The sequence below is a fragment of the Anabrus simplex genome, chromosome 1 (assembly GCF_040414725.1).
Source record: "Anabrus simplex isolate iqAnaSimp1 chromosome 1, ASM4041472v1, whole genome shotgun sequence".
Classification (NCBI taxonomy): Eukaryota; Metazoa; Arthropoda; class Insecta; order Orthoptera; family Tettigoniidae; genus Anabrus; species Anabrus simplex.
The window spans coordinates 653,758,199-653,781,845 of NC_090265.1; the positions used below are offsets into that span (position 1 = coordinate 653,758,199).

General features: G+C 38.9%; 1 protein-coding gene across 2 annotated transcripts in view; it reads right to left on the reverse strand.

Annotated features, from left to right (window-relative positions):
* Pkn (serine/threonine-protein kinase N) overlaps window positions 1-23,647 on the reverse strand; it is a 308,319-nt gene that overhangs the window by 233,194 nt on the left and 51,478 nt on the right. For both annotated transcript variants that reach the window (XM_067135805.2, XM_067135804.2), the window contains 2 exons: window positions 22,614-22,723; window positions 7,266-7,482 (listed from right to left, as the gene is read on the reverse strand). In XM_067135805.2, coding sequence (XP_066991906.2) covers window positions 7,266-7,482; window positions 22,614-22,723 — 327 coding nt within the window. The remainder of the gene's footprint in view (window positions 1-7,265; window positions 7,483-22,613; window positions 22,724-23,647) is intronic.

Sequence of the window (23,647 nt, forward strand, 5' to 3'; positions counted from 1 at the left end):
TGAGAAGCTGAGCTTCTACGTTTTCTTCTCCCTTCGGAATGTATACTGTTGATAGTTGATGGCCGGAATAAAATATGGATGCACTGTAAGACGTATTATTATAATTAATAACGCTTCGTCCCGTCTGCCGAAGCTTTGCAACTAGATACATGAAACATGGTAATGCCGCTAGGCATTGCAAATTTTCTGCAATGAGCACTCACATAGAGGAAACAGGACACAGTTTTACATCCACAGAGCAAGATTTGTGGGTGATCAAAAGAAATAGTATAGGGAGCCTCATGAACGTGACAGAAAACTTGTTTATCTATCTAGACCAGTTTTTCAATAATAAAACTAATGTTAGTTTGTCCAACCCTTGTCCCATTTCTCTACGGGGTCTGGTCATGAGGTGAGATGAATCTGTCGTGGCGGCTTTTTATGACTGGTTGCACTTCCTAACGTCAACCTCAATAGAGGAGTTAATGAGATGCAATGAATGACGTGGTATATGATAGTAAGAAGGGAGAGGGTGAAACCCAGTACCGGCACATAGCCTACTCCTGTCGAATAGCACCAAGGAGTCTGTCCAAGGCTTAATGTCCCCATCCGATGGACGAATCACCATCAACAGGATCATATGCTCTCCTTCCATATGAGCACTGCGGAGAGGTACGGAATTTAATCCAGGCTTTTGCCATGCAATCTAGTGATTATAAATTGTATACCACCACCTCCCCTACCCTGTCGGCCAACATTAGAATGGTGACAATTTTTTCGATCAACAGGACTCGAACTAGCTAACCTCGGTGTCAGACCGTTTAGACTTCTACGCCTTAACGATCGTGGCCACCAGGCGGGCTTAAATAATGAAATTAATAAATTAATGAAAATTTTGAGAATAGGAATCCTCTTTACAATGGAAACCCCTCCCTGTTAATGTTATTAGGCTACAATAAAGAAAATCTTCACAGAAAACAGAAACCTCCCTTCCTTGTGGATGAGATATTTCCCCTCCACCCCCTGATGCGCATGCAGGTCCTGCGGTCAATCACAGTTATAATACTAGGCGGAGAGCAGCTGTTTATACACTTAAGGTCTAACATACACATCAGTTGGTCGCTTTCACATTCTCATACTATTCAACTTTTATTTCTCCTCTTTCCAGATTTGGACATAACAGGTTTTACAGATTTGTTTCACCTTCGTCAAGTAAAAAAATGTCCGTTTTTGTCCAGCAATAAGAAATTCCCTTGCCACCTCATAACAAGTAGGCTACAGATGTTTTCTTTGTTTTAATAGTGCTCATTTATGTTACAATCCTGGTAAAAAAGATTTTTAATATACTAGACTGATTGAGATTTTTAAAACAAGAGCACAAGTGCGACATTGTATAAATAACGAGTTCTAACAAACAATATATGTCATACGTAATTAGTAGATAAGATTCAAAAGACCAATTGGAATTTTTACTACTCTCCTTGTCATGGACAGGACAGTTTAATTTAGGTGTTGTTGATTATGTAGTGTTTTATGGATCCTTGTTCTCCATGTCAATTTTAACACGTTCACTGCGTATTAGCAGAGTGTGACATACCCCCCAACCTGAACAAAATATTTGTGTAGGACTCTTTAAAAGTTGTAATTATCAAAGTTTCGTACCTTGGTAGGACGAGTACTATCAAACTCTTGGACTTATCCCACTCGTTGGTAGATTACTGTGCATTATTTACCTCGGATAGCAAACAAATGCATAAAGTACGTTACAGACATAAATATATTCATATATATACACTTCTTTATTACAGAATTTGACAAACAAAAATGAAATACTTTGGCTAATTGGATAGGTCTCGTGATGCTGAAGGAACCACATTGTCGGCCATCAGAAAAAAATATAAATAAAATGATAACATAAGCATCACGACGCAGTCAAAAAGGGTTACTACACGTTCTTTCAAGTTACTTATAAATCTGATGAGGAATAAATGACAATTCTTTTGTGTTATACACGTATTTGATGCAAGAATAAATGACAATGACAAGTTCAGTTCTTTTACTGAACATATTGGAGTAGTGGAATTTATTTATTTCAAAAGCGGAACCACTCGTAATCCTGAAGAATTAATAAACAGAAAATGCAGTGTCTTAGCTCGCATTGAAGTGGTCTTGCTGCTCAAAGATCCCATAAATGAATGATGACGTATGACGACAACTCCGGAGAGGAAATACGCCAGAAACGGAATACGCATGCGCAAATATGGCTACGGATGAATCTGCTAGTTGACTGGACTTACACGATGTGCGGGATAATAATTGGAGCCTTTCTCACCATGCGGAAAACCTGTGATTTATGTTTCCTAGCAACCGTCCCATGACACGCTAAGCGCATGCTCCGCAGCTGCTTATAAAGTAGCGTCACGCGCCCAGCGCGTGATCCGCAATGAACGTGTTAATCTATAACAGGATGAAATGTCCTGTATTAATGTGTAACTTAATGTAGATTTTTTATTTACTAAGCTGCGATTATACATAGGATTCATCCTGCCAACCACACAACACCTTGTAATCTGCAGGAATTCGAGCTGAGTAGCAGTTGCTGGTAGGCCAAGGCCCTTTGGGGCTGCTCTCCCATGAGGTATGGTTTGGGTCTTTCATTCTGTTACAGAACTGAGTTATCAAGCTTTGGTAAGATGCACACACTGTAGCTTCCTGCTTGCAGATCTTTGACGTGAAGGTGGTGGTGATTTTTGTTTTAAGAAGAAGTACAACTAGGAGTTTATAACCTGCGAAGCTGACAAGTTCCAAGTTGTTGACAACATGGCGATTAGTAGTAGACATTGTCAGCGTAGGTGATGATAAAATGATGGCCTATTTAGGGGAAAATTACGTAGGTGGATCAAAAGGTTAGTTGCACTAACGCGCCGCAGCAGCACGCTGTGTCTCGTAAACGTGGGCACAGTGGAGAAAGGGACAGACACTGCCCACACGTCTGTTAGTCTAGTATTGCGTGAATAGCGGCCAAATGCAAAGGCGTCAACTGGAAGTTCACTCCAAATATGAGGTGCGTGTGACAATCCGATTTCTATGGGCCAAAAGGAAGAATTGCACGGACATTCATCGTGAAATTAGTGCTGTGTAGGGGGAGCGAGCCATTTCCCGGCAAGGTATCGTAAAGTGGTGTCAGCAATTCGAAGCCGCACATCACGGACAACCATCGCGAAGGCAGGCCCGCAACATCCAGGACCCGTACAAAGGTCAACAGTGTGAATGCGATCATTAGACAGAACCGGTGCATTAAACAGAGAGAAATCGCGACGCACCTGAACATGTCGTAAGGCAGTGTGTTTCGCCATTGTTCACGAGGACCTTGGATATCGTAAGCTGGGTCAAAGATGGGTCCCACGTCTTCTTACCGATGAGCACAAGGGACGTTTCCAATCCCCCTGGCATTTTTGCAACACTATGCCGCAGACGGCAGCGGGTTTCTGCGGCGAATCGTCACAGGCGATGAAACGTGGGTCCACCATTTCACCCGCGAAATGAAGCGAACATCAATGGAATGGGTACACCCCTCATCACCACAACGAAAGAAGGCCAAGGTTCAACCTTCAGCCGGTAAGGTTATGGCGACAGTGTTCTTTGACATGGAGGGTTTGCTGCACGTGAAATTCATGCCAAAAGGAACGACGATCAACGCGGCGTCGTATTGTCAAACGTTGCACCGGTTGTGTAAAGCGATTAAAGAGAAGCACCGGGAGAAATTGAGCGCCGGTGTGATTTTGTTGCGCGATAACGCAACACCTCACAAGGCCCGTCAAACGAGAGAACTGCTGCAGCGTTTCAAGTGGGAGGTCTGGCAACATCCCCCCTACAGTCCCGACCTAGCGCCATGTGACTTTCATCTGTTCGGAAATCTCAAAACGGAGCTCGGTGGTCGACGTTTCCAGACCGATGAGGAGGTGAAGGCCGCTGTCTCCGAGTGGTTGCAGAACGCTGGAGGCAATTTGTATGCATCCGACATCGACAAGTAGGTTGTGCGTTCGCAGAAATGTTTGGAGTCTCTTGGAAACTACGTGGAAAAGTGACGTTACAGAGTATGTCGTTATAGTCGTGTTGCTGTTGTATAGGTGGTGTAATAAATGTCCATAACTGGGAAGTGCAACTTAATTTCTGATCTGCCCTCGTATAAAACAGAGGATGAACTAGATCTTTTAAAGTGATTGTGATAGTTATGCAATATCAGGAACCCAACCATTATCAGCAGTATGGAAGAGGGAGTACTATTCTGTTCCTGGTACATCCAATGTTCACTAGTTTTCAAATATCTCTGGAAACATTAGTTCTATCTAAAATGTGTAAATAATAATTATAGAAAATCTAATTTCTAGTCTTCCACACCTGGTACATTTTTCCGTATCAGCTTCAATAATGGACACATTCACACAATTTTTATTACCATGTCCCACACCAGCGCAAAATGTAAGTAAAATCATCTGGTGCCAGTGATTAGTTTTCTCAACAGCAGTGCAAGGAAACTTAAAGGCGCAAGCTATATCATTACACACGTTGATGTCTTGCTGTTTTAATTAATAATTGGAATGCATAAGAACAACTATAAAATGTATAAGAAATGGTCTGATGGCCGTGACTAATTGTTTCTTTCACTTATAGAAGGGAATTTAAGGGTGTATGTTGCTGAAATGTATTTATTCATTGTTGCAGTGTTCGTTAATGATTAGGACCTACTACAAAAATTAAGTGGATTAACTTAATGTTATGATAAACAAGAGAACTTACATTCAGAAGGGAAGGGAGTGGGTGTATATTTTATTGAACGATTTGGGATGGTTGTAGTGAAGTTTAACAAATTTATATCTAATTTTGTTACGAATAAAGGGCAGATACAGTACAACTTTGATAATTCTAAACTGCGCATAATTCGAAGCAGCCCTTGTTCCCGGAAACATGAGGCAAGGCTTTGCACGTTATTTAAATTGTTTAATTCGAAGTACGGATAATTCGTAATTCGAAGTAATTACCGAAATTTAGACTTTTAATTCAAAACTGCCTTTACATTTTTAAAAAATAAGTATTTTACAGAGTAACTTAAATTCAAAATTTCTTCACGTCGTGAAAGAACGCGTCTTCTGGAACGTGCAGGGGTAACTATCCGCACTTTCACCCACTTCGGTGTGTCTGTCGTACAGTGTGCTTCATGTCTGCTAAGTTCAAGTGGAATCGTAATTATTTTGTATTCGGCGTTTTAAAGAACGCCACAATATCACGTAGCAGGCAGTGTGCGGAGAGGTAGATGCCGACAGTTGGCGAAAAAAGCATGGCTTTTATAATAAATTCATACGCACCATACAATATAGTCAATGCCGATGAAATTGCATTGTTTGTTTTATTTTTTTAAATGCTGAGGCCAAACGGACTTATAGTTTTAAAGGACAGAACCGCCAGCCGGGAAATGTACTGTGTTGCTATGCAGTGCACACGGAAGCAAGAAACTTCCTTCCCCCGTCATAGGAAAGTTTGAAAAGCCATGATGTTTTAAGGGAGTCGGGCACTTTCTGTGCAAGTACAAGGCATCTAAAAATGCAAACAGTACAGCAATCCAATAGATAAAGCATTTGCACAGGGGAGCCAGCATAATTTGTCCTCGCCTTTGAATCAAGTTTTTTTTCCCCTTTCGTTGCGTGAGGTTATGTTTGCCATTGTTTTATCCAAGTGCATTATTTGAATAATGTAAACGCACCTTGTTGGATACATTTCTGAAATAGTGTTTACCATGGCGTTTGAATAGTTTATAAACTGAGAATCAAGGTGATTGCATGCATTAATGGGTCTTAGAAGTGCCATGGCGGGAAATCGTACAAGTATAGTCACTGTACAGTAATGTTGTTGTAATGCGGACGGAAGCAAGAAACTTTCTCTCCTTGTCATGGGAAAGTTCGATAAGCCGCGATGTTTTAAGGGCATTGGGTACTCTCCGTGCAAGTACAGGCATCTAAAATGCATATGGTACAGTAATCTGATGAATAAAGTACTTGCACAGGGAAGTCAGTATAGATTTCTCCTCGTCTTTGAATCGTGTTTTCTTTCTTTTGATTTCATTGTGTGAGGTTATGTTTGCCAGTGAGTTATCCAAGTGCATTATTAGAATACTGTAAATGCACCTTGTTAAATACATTTTGGAGATAGTTTTTTCCATGGCATTTGAGAGGTTTAAACTATGCATCATTGTTAATTGCATGCAGTAATGGATCTTAGAATATATTGCGACACCGCAAGGGATGGCATTTCCGAATTGCATGTTGGCGGTTAATTCAAAATCACGTAATTCGAAGTCTAATTTTTGCGTCCCAATGACTTCGAATTAACAAGGTTTTACTGTATCACCTATTTTCTTGGATACATGCAATATGACATGTATTTCCGAAATGAGGTTTGAACTTCAATTTTTAAAAATCAACAACTGTTGTCAAACTGATTGCAATTTAAGAATAACTGAGAAATATTCATCTTCTTTTATGAATGTTTACTATTAAAGTATGAAGAGTTGTTTATACAATCCGGCATGAATAATGAACATATGAATATCAACTCTTATGAGTATTTTCCTAAAAGACTGCAGTCTTGAAAATGGCTTGGCATTTGGAATTTCAGGAAACAGTTGCCATGGCTTTTCAAACCACCTTGTTTCTTCAAAAGTGCATGGCGGTCTATACTGAGCCCCACATAAAAGACTGCATGTTCAGAACACATCGTGTAGCTGGCACGGTCATCTCCATAAAAACGCCCATCTAGCCATAACCAAAGGCAAGCCGAAATGACTGTATTTAAAATGTTGAGCTACTACTGTGCTATGCCTACCAGCAGATTACACCAATAAATTTGGTCGCTAACGTGGCTTATTAAATGAATTTAGTTATAGGAGAGATTGAATATATTGTAATTATCTTCATTATTTAATTTTTCTTGTAAATAGTTTCTGAAAACTCAGGTTTGTCCCATACACAAGGTTGTCTTGTATTTGGGTCAATATGGTATTTATCTCTGGTATAACCACCATTTGACCAAAGACCTCGGTGAACTCCTTGAATGATCAGAGGACCCTTGTATCATCACCAATATAAAACTGAATCTATGAAGAATACATAAAGCAAAATTCGCAAATGATTCTAAGGAGCTGGAAAGAATAAACACAGACTTCAAAATATTAACTAACAATTCTAAACACAAAATAAGTACGACAGTAAAGTTCAACAGGTCTGCTTTACCTTTGCCCTGATGAGAATCTCCGTTACTAGACGGATGTTGGTGACGAAGTTGTAACTGCTGTTGGCGTGACTGCTTCACTTTAAGGATGCGCATTTTCAGGAACTCTATTTTTGCACGCGAGTCTGCAAGCATTTGTTGGGCTTCTCCAAGCAGCTTTTTATCACGAGAATGGCCACTAGTTAGACTATGGATCATGTTTTCAGCACCTTGTTTTACCTGTAACACATTCAGATTTCATACATTAGCATCAAAATAATCAACCTCATGTCACTGACTGAAAAATAAGAAGAGGTTATTGATTTCATGGAGAAGGAGAATATAGCTAAGATGGGATTGGGTGAAGTTAAGTGGAGGGGAAAAGGAAAAAAGAAGACTAGGATTGGATTAGTTGTGTATGGAAATGATAGAAGCAGCAGGACAATTACTGTACAGGCTATTTAGTTGTATCTGGAAAGAAAAATCAGTACCAAGTGTCTGGAGTAACGGAGTAGTAATTCCTATATTTAAGAAGGGGGACAAGAAGATGTGACACTAGCCCGCAAAATAATATTTTTAATTTTCGCTTTTCCGTATCATGCAAGGAATTTTCACAGTAGCCTCATCATTTCCTTTAATATCATGATTTTGACCACACTTCACTAAATTTTGACACCCCTTAAAAATCTGCAAAAAAATAACTCAATAAGTGAACATTAATAAAACTCATGTGCTGATTTCAAATCTGCTTTTAATTTTTCCATATAAATTAAGGATTTTTTTACAACAGCCACATCATTTCCCTTAATTATTTATTTTACATTTTATGGCCTTTAGTCAATTACACACTGGATTTTTGATTTTCTCTCAGCCCAGTACAGTACTTCTTCATTCTCTCGGACCTTGACTTTCTCTCCTCGTCTGAAAACTCTTCACATGATTTGTCTGTTGATCTTGGTCTGCAGTCTGGTGTCTATGTTTTTGAGTGTCTTGATTCTGTGGGTTTTGTTATTTAAATCCTCTACTGTAATTTGTAGTTCCTTCATATCTTCTTTGACTACTGTAATCCACCCTAATATTACTCTTAGTGTTTCACAATTTTTCTATTATTATCCTGCTGATTCTATTTTCGGGTGTTCTAATTAGGTGACCAAAGAATGAGATTCTTTTTTTTTTTTTCCCCTGATGGTGCCCATTACTGGTTCTATTTCTTTGTAGACTGTTTCGTTTGAAACCAGTCTCCAGTGTCCATTTTCTTGGTAGTTTTGTTTATACATTTTCTGATTCTTCTTCTTTCTATTTTGAGTATTGGTGCAGTATTAGTTGATAATAGGTCATTTACGTATTATCAATTACCTATTATCAATTTTAGGGATAGCCCGACGTACAAATTATCTCAATTTATTCAAAATTTCCTTAGTACACAATATCACTACCAAGTGAACACGACAAAAAAGTCCACAGAACTTTCCATAAGAATAAAACATATAAAGGTACCAATATCCCCATTTAAACCACTATAAATCTGATATGGAATAATTTAACCACATTCAGTAAATTAAGCATTGGTGAAATAGGTGAGTTCATAGTCCTACTAAAATTTTCTGTAAGTAATAATTATTTCATCTTTGAGAATAAAATCTACCAACAGACAGGAGTACCGTCCTCGAGTATTTTGGTGAACATATACATGGACCACTTAGAACACACAAACATCATAGATAAGATCAAAGCTATAAAATACTGGTCACGTTACACTGATGATGTGCTAGTCATCACAGGTAGCAGCGTTAGCGAAGAAAATGAAATTTTAGAACTACTCAACAGTTTAGATCAGAATATTAAATCCACCATGGAAATGGAGAACAATAACTCAATTATTTAGACATAACACTATCAAGTAAAACTATTTTAAACAGTTCTTTAATAGATTCAGATAAGTTAATACAGGATCAAACACAATACCTATTATGGTTAAGTTTATCAACAGGAACACAATCACGTCGTAAGAATAATGATCTGGCATTTAACATTTACTGGAGACCAACTTACACTGCTAACACCATTTAAAAAAATTCAATACATCCTGAAGCTCACAAAAAAGCTGCCTACAATAGCATGTTGGAAAGAGCTTTAAAAATCCCGCTCTCAAAGAAAAATTTGAAAAAGAAATCAAGACCCTTCAAAAAAAAATTTATGAACAATGGATTCAGCACAAAATTTATGAATAAGCTAATCAATAAACATACTAACAAACCCACAACTACTTGAACAAAAGAATCAAAATTAAAGAAAAATATGCCACATCATTATTATTATTATTATTATTATTATTATTATTATTATTGAATTTCCCATTACAAACCCTATTTTACAAGTAGTATATTAGGGCTATAGATAGTGAGACTAAGTTAATACATGACAATTGAATTAAAATAGAGATGACATAAATGAGATGGAGAAATTTAACAAACAAACACTTTATAACAGCATCTTCTCTGAATACCATAGTGAGAGGTGCTTGGTATTCTATATTACACATGTTTAAATGCATTAAATAATTCATATCTACTCCTGTTAAAAATCGGACACTCAAATAAAAGATGAGGAACAGTTTGTTGCATTTCACAGGTACAGCTGTAGGGCTTCTGAATACTGATTCTAAACCTCTCGAAGTATGATCCAAACTTTCCATGTCCTGTCAAAAACTGAGTTATAATATGTTCACGTTGCAAAAACCTACTTTGTAGTCTGTCTTGAATATTTGGAAAGAACAACTCCCTTGTTAGGCGGCCATTAGTGCTGGTGATCCATTGGTTGTTCCACATATCTTGTGTATACTCCCTCAGTTCCTTTTGTACATGAGACAGGGGACTTTTCATATATCAACAAGGCGTCAGAAGAAGTAGTAGCTGCTTTGGCAAGTTCATCAGCTCTCTCATTTCCTTCTACTCCGTCATGACCTCGGACCCATTTCATGCAGATATGGTTACTGTAGCCTAATATGTGTGATCTTATATTAACAGCTACCAGATGAAAGTTATATTTTTCTTGGATTACTCTCAAAGCTGCCTGAGAGTCACTCAATATTTACGCAGCACAGCTGTGTTTTTTAATCCACATAACTGCCTGTTGTATAGCGCACAATTTGGCTTGAAAGACAACATGAGGGAGATAGTCTAAATTTTTCAGCATGCACCTCACTGTTATTCTGTAGCACTACAAAAGCACATCCTACAAGCCAGCCATCTTAATTCAGAACTATTAAAGACAATGTATCATGGAGCAGTGGAACCATTATTATTGTATGGTTTATCTGCTTATCGTAATGTATTGAAAAGGAAGTGGGTTCAAGCCAAACTAGCCCAAATTCAAAGAGGTTTTGTACTCAGGATTATTCATGCGTACCGCACAATACCCACGGAAGCAGTCCTTGTTATGGCGGGAATCCCACCTCTGTATTTAACAGCCATTGCCAAAGCTGAGCTCACATTAACAAAAAAAGGTGTTTTGTATCCTGATAGGATATTAACGGTCACTCCTGAACTGCAAGCTAATGCATTGACAGCAGGTCACCCAAGTAAATTTGCCAATAATCTTGTGCAAGAAGTGTGCAACACACAACATCATTACAATATTTATACGGATGGATCCCGGATTAGCAATAATAATATACACATAATCACGAACGTCCTAAGAAAACAGAACCTAAAAATTGCTTTCAAAACCAGCAACACTAATGAAAGAATATTATTTAACTTTCACACAATAAATACTAACAACAAATACAAAAATTCTGGGATATATAAAGTGGAATGTCAGAGATGCGGGTCAAGTTACGTCGGACCAACTGGTAGGAGCTTCCTCGTAAGATATACAGAACATTGCAATGCTTAAAAATATAATCGTTTCTCTGCCATGAGTAACCATCACAAAGACTATAATCACAATTATACTACAATAGACAAGATCTAAAAATTCTACAACGTGAACAAAAAGGTCCACTACCTGACATTTTAGAGAATTTTTACATCAGTATGGATCAAAATAAGAACCCAGCCCTCAACTTAAATGAGACAAATGAAAAGAAGAACGTAATATGGTAAACTTTTATTCCGATCATTTGTAGTAAAAAACAGGAACATAAGAACTCACAATTATCCCACTCAGTTTCAGTCACCGCCCCCATTATTCTGCATACTACCATTCTCCCGCAAGCCCTGCCCCATTCCCCCACTCCACTTCCTTGCAGCAACACGGCTTGCGTCTCGACTGCGGGAGCAAGTCAGTCGAAAACTGGACTCTACAATCAGAGAATACGGGCAACCCAAGCGGGCCACGTAACGTAAGTTAATTTTCGTTCTTCATAACTTAAACTAAATGCTGTTCCTGTTAGTCACACTTTTCAACTTTAATTCTGCAGACGGTTAACTTCAATACCAGTAATGCTTATGTACATCAGCCCAGCTGGAACATAAAAACTAAGCCAGCAGTATACAGATACCAGTTGATCCACACCAAGGACAACAAAAAGCATTGAAACAGAAAGACTTCCAGCTCAAGACTGTTCTTAATGATCAACATTTCACCATTTTTTAACTCTCATCATGTTTTAAAAAACTTTTTAAAATAACATTTCATTTAGCGTGTCTCCTATGTTTTTAATACATTATACACGTGTTACCGAGGATGACCCCATGTCGGGTCGTAACATGTCTATTTCTGTGTGAACTTTCATCTTAATTGAACGTTAACAAAAAGTATTGACTAGGAGGCTTAAACCGTTTTTGTACAATTTTGTAAGAAATGACTATATGCATCTAATTCAAAAACCATAATGTGTCAATACTGTAACTACGATATCTTGGGAAAGAAAAGATATGTGTACCACGTATGTGAGAAGTGACAAACATCGAGTGAAGAAATCATCTACAGCCAGTAAATTCTCTTGTCATAAGAGACAGTGTGTTGTACAGTGTAATTTTGATGCAAACAAAAGAGTTATTGTAAGGGATAATTTTGCCAGGAGAGACTACAGAATCTTTTCCTAAAGAGAATATACCATTAGAGAAATTGGAGCACCCTGCTATTAAAGAATGGATGAATGAATTCACTAAAGGTAAGTTAAATAGATTACTGTCAAAATTATATTATTCTTATATTACTACTATACTACTACTACTATCACTGAGCTCGATAGCTGCAGTCGCTTAAGTGCGGCCAGTATCCAGTATTCGGGAGATAGTGGGTTCGAACCCCACTGTTGGCAGCCCTGGAGATGATTTTCCGTGGTTTCCCATTTTCACACCAAGCAAATGCTGGAGTTGTACCTTAATTAAGGCCACGGACGCTTCCTTCCCACTCCTAGCCTTTTCCTGTCCCATCGTCGCCGTAAGATCTATCTGTGTCGGTGCAACGTAAAGCAACTTGCAAAAAAAAAAAAAAACTACTACTACTACTATTATTATTATTATTATTATTATTATTTGTCACTTCAAAAACAGAACTTTATAACATTAAACCAAAACTTTTTTTTAACAGGTGCTGAAAATTTGCCGCAAGTTAGATTGTTAAGAGAGAAGTATGTTCCACTGCTGAGAGATAAAAGAGAACAAGTGAAAGAAGCAGCCTGTGGCCAGAAGGTTATGTTACTATGTGACGAAACGACAGATCGGTTGGGCCGATGTGTATATGTCGTGTTAATTCACCCTCGTGAACCAAAAATAGAGCAGGAGTTGTATGTTGCTGATGTACATATTCTGGAAGCAGCTGATGCAAAATCATGCAGCAGGGCAATACTTAATTCTGTACAGAAGTATTCTATTAACTATGACAGTATCTTGGGATTGGAAAGCGACAGTGCAAGATGCACGTCAAAGTGCTTTAGTTCCCTGAGTGCCTTCCTCAGAGAGGATGCAGCTCACATTCAGTGCTGGGCACACCGGCTAAACTAGGTGGGCTGCATATTCACAAAAGAACTGACGAAACTGAATGCAGTAGTGGATAAGGTTAAAGCTGTTTCTCAATACAAGAAACAGAAAATACCCGTGTGTTAAATTTCTCGAAGAAAAGTATCCATCTGAGAATCCTAAACTGTTTCCAGTACCAGTGCTGACAAGATGGAATAGTTGGTTCAAGGCCATGAGAAGCATCTTTGTGATATAATTGAGTTTGTGCAGATAGAAGATCTGAACTCTTATCAGCAATGCTGGTATCAACTTCATGAAATCACTGACGAATGATGTAAATATAATTTCAGCAGAGACAACATTCATCAAGGAACATGCCAATGATTAATGGAATACATCACTGAACTAGAAGGATCTTCATATCCAATAAGTCCTATGTTATATGGAGAACTCAGCAAAATACTGCAAAATTTCAAAGTAGCAAAAGAAGGGAATTTTTATAGTGAAACAGAAGAGAAGCTAAATTGCATGAGAAGTGCAGATGTTCAAGGAGATGTTAGATCAGTTGTAAAAAACACTCAGCATTAGCATTTATCAACTACAATTACTGATGTTTGAAGATCCTGCTAATAAGTTGCAGTCGGCACTTGCAGTGTTTAGTCCAATATCCATCATTAAAAGTAATTTCGATTCAGGACTAGTGAAAATAGCGAAGTATATTCTTTAAAAATGAGAATGATTCAGTGATCACAAAAGGGTACAATGAACTTCATGTTGCGAGATGGAAAAATTATTGTAAAAGTTCTGATTAGTTTGCTTGACAGTCATCCTTGGCAGAGCTCTCTAGTCAGTGTGGTATCCACGTGCTAATGTTGACTGCAAAACTTTCCTTTCTTGCTACTCACGAGTTTTGAGCGACTTGCGTTGCAACATGAAAATGACAATGTCCTCCTTTGACAGTTAGAAAAAGTAATATTATGTATTTTTCTTTCATATTAAGCTTCTTTAGTGATAAAAATGTGTTTTTTAAAATAAAACTCAATATTGTTCTTCAATAATTTACAGAAAAAACTTACCTTAAAATCTCAAAATACAATAAAATTATAAAAAATTACACAATTATTCAAATTCTTCTTCAAAAATAACTAAGATGTCCACCAACGAATAAAATGAATAACTCAAGTCCCTAGTTATAGGAGATTGCAAATAATTTTATCATACTGAATTCAATGCCAGTCTGGTTTCCTTAGAGTATACTAATGTCATAAAAGTTACTTTTCCGCTAATAAAGAGTGCTGTAAAATAGAAGAAAAACCTTGTACAACATAAAACAGACTACCTACATAACTCTACAAAGCATCATTTGAAGAAAAGCTTTTTTTTTTTATTGCCTGGAAGGAGGGTTGCACTGACTGACTGACTGACTGACGTTTATAGCCATGTTACATAGTTTCCCCCTCTTCAAGCAAAAGCAGTAGTCTGCCAACATCCCCATGTTCCACCGTCCCTGATATCTTCTTTCCATTTCCTTTATTTGTTGGTGGAATCTTTCACTCTGCTCCTCGCTTAGGGCTCCCAAATTATCAGGGAAATAGTCCAGATGATTGTTCAAGAAATGGAGTTTCAAACTTATGCTGCAGACGAGAGCTTGAAATAGTTTCAACATATTTTTTACACTTGTCTTAGAGTTACACATATATGGAAAAGAAAGGATTCCACCTGATCAATACAATTTATTATACTTGTAGTTCTTACAGAACCGGTTTCAGCCTATTTGGCCATCAACTGTTGGCTAATGTTGATGGTTTGCATAAATTACATTACAATATTTGAAGGATGTTCCCATCTTTGATTGGCATATCCGGATATGTCTAACGGGGCATATAAGTTATGATTTATTGTTTAAATTGCGGTACGTAAGTATGAATGACCTTCAGGTTTAAGTTGTGATTGTAGAAAACTTAACCTAACTTAAGAGCTAATCAGTTCTACAAATGCATAAAACACATTAAAATGTACTAAAAATATTTTTAAAGCACTGATTAATGTTTATGTCTTGCATATATCTTCTTTCTTGGTAAAGTCTTGTGACTATGAAATATATAAGTTGATGCTAGTGTTCGTGAATGATGATGTGATATAATGGAGTCTAAAACTTGGCGAGCTTAACTGTACATATCTTGCGTGTGCTTTCTTCTTGTAGTTGTTGTACTGTTAATCATAGATTTGCGTCGGTTGATACTATGTTTGTAAGCAACGATGAGTTTCTACGATGTATTTAGTTGGTTAATGGCTAGGTGTATTGTAATAAAACACTTGTCATTAAAAATGTCCACTTTAGCTTCATGGTAGGTAAAAACTTGTTCGTTTGAGTTAGAAGCATAATATGAAGGCGTAGTCTTGTTTGGTTAAAATTCTGACAGCAGCGGTGGTTCCTTTCTTATATACATATTGTGCCTAGTATTATGGGTAGTGCCCTGCCCAACCACTACCCAACCACAACAGCAACGTTTTTCTATCAAAAATTTGTGGACACGTTCTTCAATTTCCGGAAATACTGCACTCTGCCCGCGGAACGCTCTGCGATCGCCGTTACTTAGAAGTTTTTCCCCTTCTTCTTCCGACAATCACAAATACACGATTCATCAATATCCTACTTTCTGCCAACAGCACTATTTCCGTATATTTCAGTTTCGCTTACAACGTTCAGTTTCTCACGCACAGTAAATGACTGCAGACGCCATTTTGAATTCATCGCTTACTATTGAGACAGCACTTCTACAGGACAGATACAGAACTCAAATGCGAGTGAGGTAGACTTCCGTAACCAACAGTCTCAACTCTCGCAAAGTACGATATCCCGCGAGATCAGCTATTCGCGCACCCAGCATGCCAGCAACACTTGTGAAACAAATTACGAACGAGCATCTGCAGCAGCGGCTTTCATATTTACCGCATATTTACCCATATTCTTTGATTTACCGTATTTCATTACATTACATTTTGCGTTTACATGCCACTGTAACCATACTGAGAAAAAAATCAATCTGGTTTTCTAGAACGCAACTAAAACACAATAAGACCTGAATGCCCGTTTACATGTGGCAGAGGTGCCAACCTTTGAAGTGGATTATCAGTAATCACCCTCCGCCCCCGATAAAAATTTCAAGTACAAAGCATGCTCCTTCCTTCTCGACAATGACACCCCTTTTGCCCTTCCCTCTAGCAATCTATCCAAAAATGCATCATATTACGCAATAACATTTGCACGCAACCTGTTAGTTCTGTGATAAAACACTCCTTGTAGCTTGTTTCTCACGCAGCAGCTGCTTTTCAGTGTAGTTTTTCTCGAAGCATCCTCCAATTGTGATGACATTTTCGCTTTCTGAACCATAAGCGATTCCAGTGCAGTTGTGCTTACTATAGGCCGCACTTCTTTCTCAATCTTTCTGTCAACTGTCAGGTACACTTAACACAGCAAATACAACATTACTGAAGGATTTGTAGTGGAGAAGAGCAGCGCCTGCTCCTTCATTCACAACGAGTTTTACAACGCTTATTGGTAGCAAAAGGACGTCACGATCGACTAAGTATTGTTGCCAACTCACAAGCATTGAACCAACCATTTGCGAGAAAGGCTTGAAAGGACTGAACATTTTTTTTTGTGTAGAAAATTATTTTTTCGTGATTGTACCGGGCGGTACACCTCCAAGCCGCGAATTCAAATATTGCGCCAGTTGAAATCCCTCTACAGGAGGAAGCCTAAACTTTAACAAACTGCATTAACTCAATGGTTTCTCGGAAGATGTCTCTACTGTAAATTTTGAAGTGTTCTGAACTATGTCTATTTCGATTTGTATTTGTTTGCTCTGTAGCAAGAAGTGTGGACATTCTCTTCTAGATGGCACTACTTAAGAACTATAATTATGCACCCTAGTGTGAAGTGAAGGAACTGTTTTTTGAAGAAATTTGGTATTCATAAGTTTGTTCTTTGTTAAATTTCTTTCATTCATTTTTTGGGTTGGCAGTATAACCCTTCTCTTTCCACCAGTTTTGAATTTAACCAATCAGTAATTTCTGTAATTAATTTTCCACCAATCCTCGATTTCTTCTTCAGTTTTGACTTGTAATCTTTAGCCGACCAATAAAAGTTTGTGGCGGGTTGTTATTATTCATGACAGGTCTCGAATGTTCCATGAGGGTATATAAACTGCTGATTTTCTGGTCTCGGGGCCACTTCAGCAACATCCTTCTCAGTGTGGGAATATATAGCAGGGGGCGGGTAGCGCCTCTCTCTCCAAGCAGCAGTTCATCTACAAGGTAATGGCCTGTTAACATCTTCATTTCTTGCTAGCTCAGCAGTTTAACTCTCGGGGAGGGTTCGAAACCTTTAGTATGTAACCTACCCTTTTAAAATGTAAATTCTTTTCTGTCTATCTACAAATTTCTAATCTGTAAAGCGGGGATAGAGAGTGCTTCACCCTCTCGAAATCCCCTTCATTTTGAATTTGAGGTGACTATGTTTTCGTAATCGTTTTTCTCTTCCTTCGTAAAGTCAAACTTATTTGCCAAATAGTCACCTCCATAGATTGGGATTAGCCCCTGTATCATCGGCCTAGCGCCCAATAGGTTTTAGACAAAAACTTTGTGTAGGAGTGCAAGTTATCACCTCCATTCAGTCTTGTATTATGGGCCCGTAATTTAACCTGATGTTTTGTTTTCCTCATGTAAAGGCCCTGTAGGTTGGGTATCAAATACCCCTGTTTCTTAGTGTGCCTTGAGGGCAGTCTGAACTGAAGGTTGTAGCCTTTGATAGGCTGGTAATATTAAGAGCGGTTCTGCTCTTTTCTTTAACACTGTAATTAGGAGCAAGTGCTCCTTGTACTTAGGGGTTTTTTGCCCTGTAGCTATTGTGGTGGTGAGCTGAGAGCTCAGAAATTAATCTTGGGGCTCGAAGCCCAAATCTTGTAACAATTGTAATTTCTTAACTTGTTTTCCTGCTACTTGGTACCTGTTACTCTGTTGTTGTTGTTATCTGCTGATTTTGAAAAGAAAATATAACCTTTGTTAAAGTTTTAAATTAACTTTACTTTGTAGTTGAGACCTATTCCAGCCCGCACCTTCTTTCACCTCTAACTACCACGGATAACTCCGTAACAGTGATAATGTTGTTTTTCAGTAATAATTTCCCCCTTGAACGTAATTCTGTAATCGTGAGGTGAAATCCGTACCGTAATAATTACGGACAATCCGTAATAGTTGACACCTCTGACATGTGGTATATTGAGTACGGTAACCGCATTCAAATCTATTTCAATACTCCATGTAAACATAGCAAATATTTACGAGAATGAACGGCTTGAATATGACCCGCACCCAAGATTTAGAACCAATATTTTTGGGAAAAAAGTGCGGGTGGTATTCGGGATTATACAGTAGTTTATATATTTTATAACAAATTTGTGAACTATCATCGTATGTATTTAATTATCAATTCACAATTACTACACTCATGCCCATAAATTAAGGATAATTGCATATTGTGGTGCCACACAACGTGGCACTACACAAAACTGGCGCTAATAGCATAGGCACATAGTAAACACAAACAAAACATATCTAAGTCCCCGGTATTGGTGATAAGTTGAGGAAACCGTCCCAAAACACATGTGCTACAAGACGCCACTGTTTCCTGCGCATGTACCCCGACATCAATATGGCATATGATCACCATGCACACGTACACAGGCCGCACAACGGGTTGGCATACTCTGGATCAGGTGGTCGAGCAGCTGCTGGGGTATAGCCCCCCATTCTTGAACCAGTGCCTGTCGGAGCTCCCGACGTGTCCTAGGGGTTTGAAGACGTGCAGCGATACGTCGACCGAGAGCATCCCAGACGTGCTCGATGGGGTTTAGGTCTGGAGAACAGGCAGGCCCCTCCATTCGTCGGATATCTTCTGTCTCACGGTATTCCTCCACGATGGCAGCTCGGTGGGGCCGTGCATTATCATCCATCAGGAGGAAGGTGGGACTCACTGCACCCCTGAAAAGGTGGACATACTGGTGCAAAATGACGTCCCGATACACCTGACCTGTTACAGTTCCTCTGTCAAAGACATGCAGGGGTGTACGTGCACCAATCATAATCCCACCCCACACCATCAAACCACTACCTCCATACAGGTCCCTTTCAAGGACATTACGGAGTTGGTATCTGGTTCCTGGTTCACGCAGATGAGAACCAGGCAAGAATCACTGTTCAGACTATACCTGGACACGTCCGTGAACATAACCTGGGACCACTGTTCCAATGACCATGTACTGTGTTCTTGATACCAGGCTTTACGGGTTCTCCTGTGAACAGGGGTCATTGAAATGCACCTTGCAGGTCTCCAGGCGAATAAACCATGTCTGTTCAGTCGTCTATAGACTGTGTGTCTGGAGACAAGTGTTCCAGTGGCTGTGGCAAGGTCTCGAGCAAGGCTACCTGTAGTACTCCGTGGCTGTCTGCGGGCACTGATGGTGAGATATCGGCCTTCTTGTGGTGTTGTACACTGCGGACTTCCCGTACTGTAGCGCCTGGACACGTTTCCTGTCTGCTGGAATCGTTGTCATAATCTTGAGATCACACTTTGTGGATCACGGAGGGCCCATGCTACGTCCCACTGTGTTTGACCAGCCTCCAGTCGCCCTATTATTCTACCCCTCATAATGTCATCAATGTGTGTTCTTTGAGCCATTTTCACCACACAGACACCATTAGCACATCTGAAAACATCTGCACACTTACTCGCTGCACCGTACTCTGACAGGCACCAACACACCTCTGCGTATTTGGACTGCTGTTAGCACCACCGTGTGACGACCGCAGGTCAAATGCACCACACGGTCATACCCCGAGGTGACTTAAAACCGCAAACCGCACACTATAGCGTTGTTTCACCATGTATCAGCATTAATTTCTGAGCATGAGTGTATAACTTACACTCAAAAGATACACACACATACGACTAAGTTTTTTAGTATTTTCACCTCTTTCTCCAGTTCTTCTGTCTTTTCCTCAGCACTCTGCATAGTACATCGCTTCTTCAATTTTATAGGTTTTATTTCTTCTGCTGCTAACTTTCTTTTGGCTGCGATGTAATCTGCACTCTTTTTATACTTTTCTTAAGCTTCATTTCTCAATGTTGATGCATTTTTGGGTGCAGAGATCACCTTTTTTCAAAACACTGACAGCTAATACTTCACCAGCTGTAGATATTGCATCATACACCGACGCTGTGCAGTTAAGCTATTTACATGAAGATTCTCTACTAGGCATTCTTTGTTTATTGAAAAACCTCCTTCTACTGCAGCATTGCCGTGAAACAAAAACAAGCACTTTTTGTGTGAAGTGGATCAGTTCTTTTAAAGTATTGTCTTGAAAATAGGTGGTGCTAAGAATATCGTCCAATCGATCGGTTTTGGGATCAATCTTCTTGAGATACTTCACAAAGCTGCTGAGGCCGCAAATCCAATGTCAACAGCATGGAAGGGCTTGAGGTTTTCTGTTTTCTTCAAATCAATCGAGAGAAGTTTCTTACTAGTATTTGCTGACTCTAAAATCTGGTTCTTCACACGTCTTCCAACAGGTGTTCAAGCATAGTACTCAGATCAGAGAACATAAAACGCAAAAGAAGATCATTACTCTGGTACTTAAGGGAGATACTGTTGCAGTTCAAGGGAAACAGAACGCAAGAATCCAAACTGCGCTGGGAGCAGATCATTTCTTACAAAACTTTTTAAAATTCCAAAGTTTGGTCTTACTGATGTTTAAACCATGTTTCTTAAACTCCTCATTCCAGCTTTGATTCTCTCTCCCAAAACCTCTTTCGAGTCACTCCAGATCGCAACATCATCTGCAAATGTAAAGGCTTTGATATCTCCATGTTCTTTCCTTTTAATACATTTCATTACTACATCCATCATAATAATAAATAGAAGTGGTGACAATGAGCTGCCCTACTGCACTCCTCTCTTTGTTTCAAACCAGTCCTACTTGAATACATCTTCTATTCCCACTATACAACATTTTCACTTTGTCTGTGAGGCTGTCTCGTACTTGAAGTTCTTTCATGCATTGCCAAATTCTTTCCCTTGGTACACTGTAATAGGGTTTCTCAATGTCCAAAAATATTAGAAATAAAGGCTTGTTTTTCTCCCAGTACTTTTCCATTAGCATCCTAATTGCACATATAAGGTCTGTAGTTGACCTTCCTGATCTGAAACCATACTGCTCTTCTTCCAAAATTGGTTCAACATTATCTCTGATTCTGGTCTTTATTATTTTTTACAATATTTTCAGGACATGAGACAGGAGTGTAATACCACGATAATTAGTACATTTTCGTCGGTTTCCTTTCTTGAACAGAGGTACAATGATGCCAATCTTCCAGTCCTCAGGAATAGTATTGTCCTCCCATATCTTGCTGCGCTGTCTGTAGAACCACTGGATTCCTGGAATTCCTGCCGCTTTCAGCATATCTGCACTTAGTTCATCTATGCCCACTGCCTTTCCTTTCTTCATGCTCTTGAGCGCATTTTCAACCTCAAGTCATGTAATTGGTGGTTCAGTTGTGGTTCCTCGACTTGGCTCTCCTCTATCTGTTGTTTTCTGTATCTCCATTCAGCAACTTTTTGAAATACATCTTGAGTTCCTATTTAATTTCTCCCTCTTCTAACGCATTCTCTTTGCTACTCAGCCAGTTCTACTTTCTTTCTTCCATAAGTCCCATTTTAATATTGATAGCTCCCCAACGGATTCCATTTCGTTTGCTAAGTTGTTTCCATGGAGTCCCTCGCCTGTCAGATGGGAGTGAAACTCTGTTACTCCCATATGTCCGAGGTTTGCTTAAAATGTTCTGAGCATGCTCAGTGAAAATTCTGTGAAGCAGGATGCTATCCTTACTTACACACAGTCCAAGTGACGATCTCTCCTCTAACAGGTTAGGAACTACCGGCGAATTGCACAGACCTAGCTGCCCGAGCACATGGAGAGCAAAGATTAAGAATATGTCAAGATGCCCGCTCCCATTCCATACCACCTGGTATCCCGACCCTCAGGACCACTCACTTGGACACTTGGCGTTACCTATGGTTCACGAACTAGGATGTGACTACTGTAACTCACACCACGAACTATTAAATTACTGTACTTTCAATACGAAAATATAGTAAAGGTGAATCAGATCAAGATACTAACACACACAAAATGAACTTCAAAGGAACACATTTAAGAAATGCCAACCAAATGTGACTGAGATTTGTTATTGCAACCTTCAGTATTGGGAGCAAATGCTTACAACTACTGTACATTACGCAGCAAGTACTTCTTTAATTCAGTAAATTGATGTAGAAATCATTATTCATTAACTCAAATTACTGATGATAGCAATTATAATATCCACAAGTGCATTCTAACCTTCTGCTCTATATTCAGCTGCTTATCCAATGACAACAGCCGCAGATCCGTAAAGAGCCCTTCACCATGGCTAGGGGAGACGTGTCCAAGTGGAGGAGAAGCCACTACATCTGAAAAAAAAAGGAAGTAACAGTTTGATGTTTAGTATCTGAATTAATTGAAATGCAATAACTGCACTCAAGAGAGTACCACTAAAAAGTAGGGTGAAAACCAGGTAATCAAATTACATAACAAACCCAGAAGAGTAAATTTTCTCTGCAAGTAATCCTATTTGCTTCCATAATATATAAGTATGATTCTAGAATGGTTTCAAATAGAAAACGTTCATTTTTTAAGCTGTGATGTGTTTTAAATATTGTTCACTATGCTCAGATATTTTCGATTTTACATTTATGCAGCCTGCATTATCAATAAGTTCCACTTTATCAATGGCACAGAAACTACAACTCCACTGTCATTTAAAAATAACATTTTCATTACATAGCAAACCTAACATCTGAAGGTAGCTTGGCAGACAACAAAGGGAAGGTGACCTGGAAACCGAGCATTAAAACTTCTGAAACATCTTTGCTCTGATTCCCAAGATATGACTCACAACTGACCACAACTTAGAACAGGTCAGGGATTTTTACCTGGACCTGAGGGCTGGTTCGAGGTCCACTCAACCTACGTGATTAGAATTGAGGCGCTATCTGACTGTGAGATAGCGGCCCCGGTCTCGAAAACCAAGAATAACGGCCGAGAGGATTCATCGTGCTGACCACATGTGACCACTTCTGCTCTATATTCAGCTGCTTATCCAAGCAAAGTTATGCCAAAAGCAAAATCTTCATTGCATGGAAATTATCATGTCATAACTCCTATTTTATCTTCATTATGATTGTAATTTTGTCACTGCCTGTAAAGAAACATTTCAGCTCAAAGTAGATATGTTTGATTTTAAATTTGAATGATAAGAAATTGCAGTATGTATCTTTCTTCTCAGTCATGTTCAGTGATTTTTATGTACAAGCACGAAAAAATCGTTGGCCAAC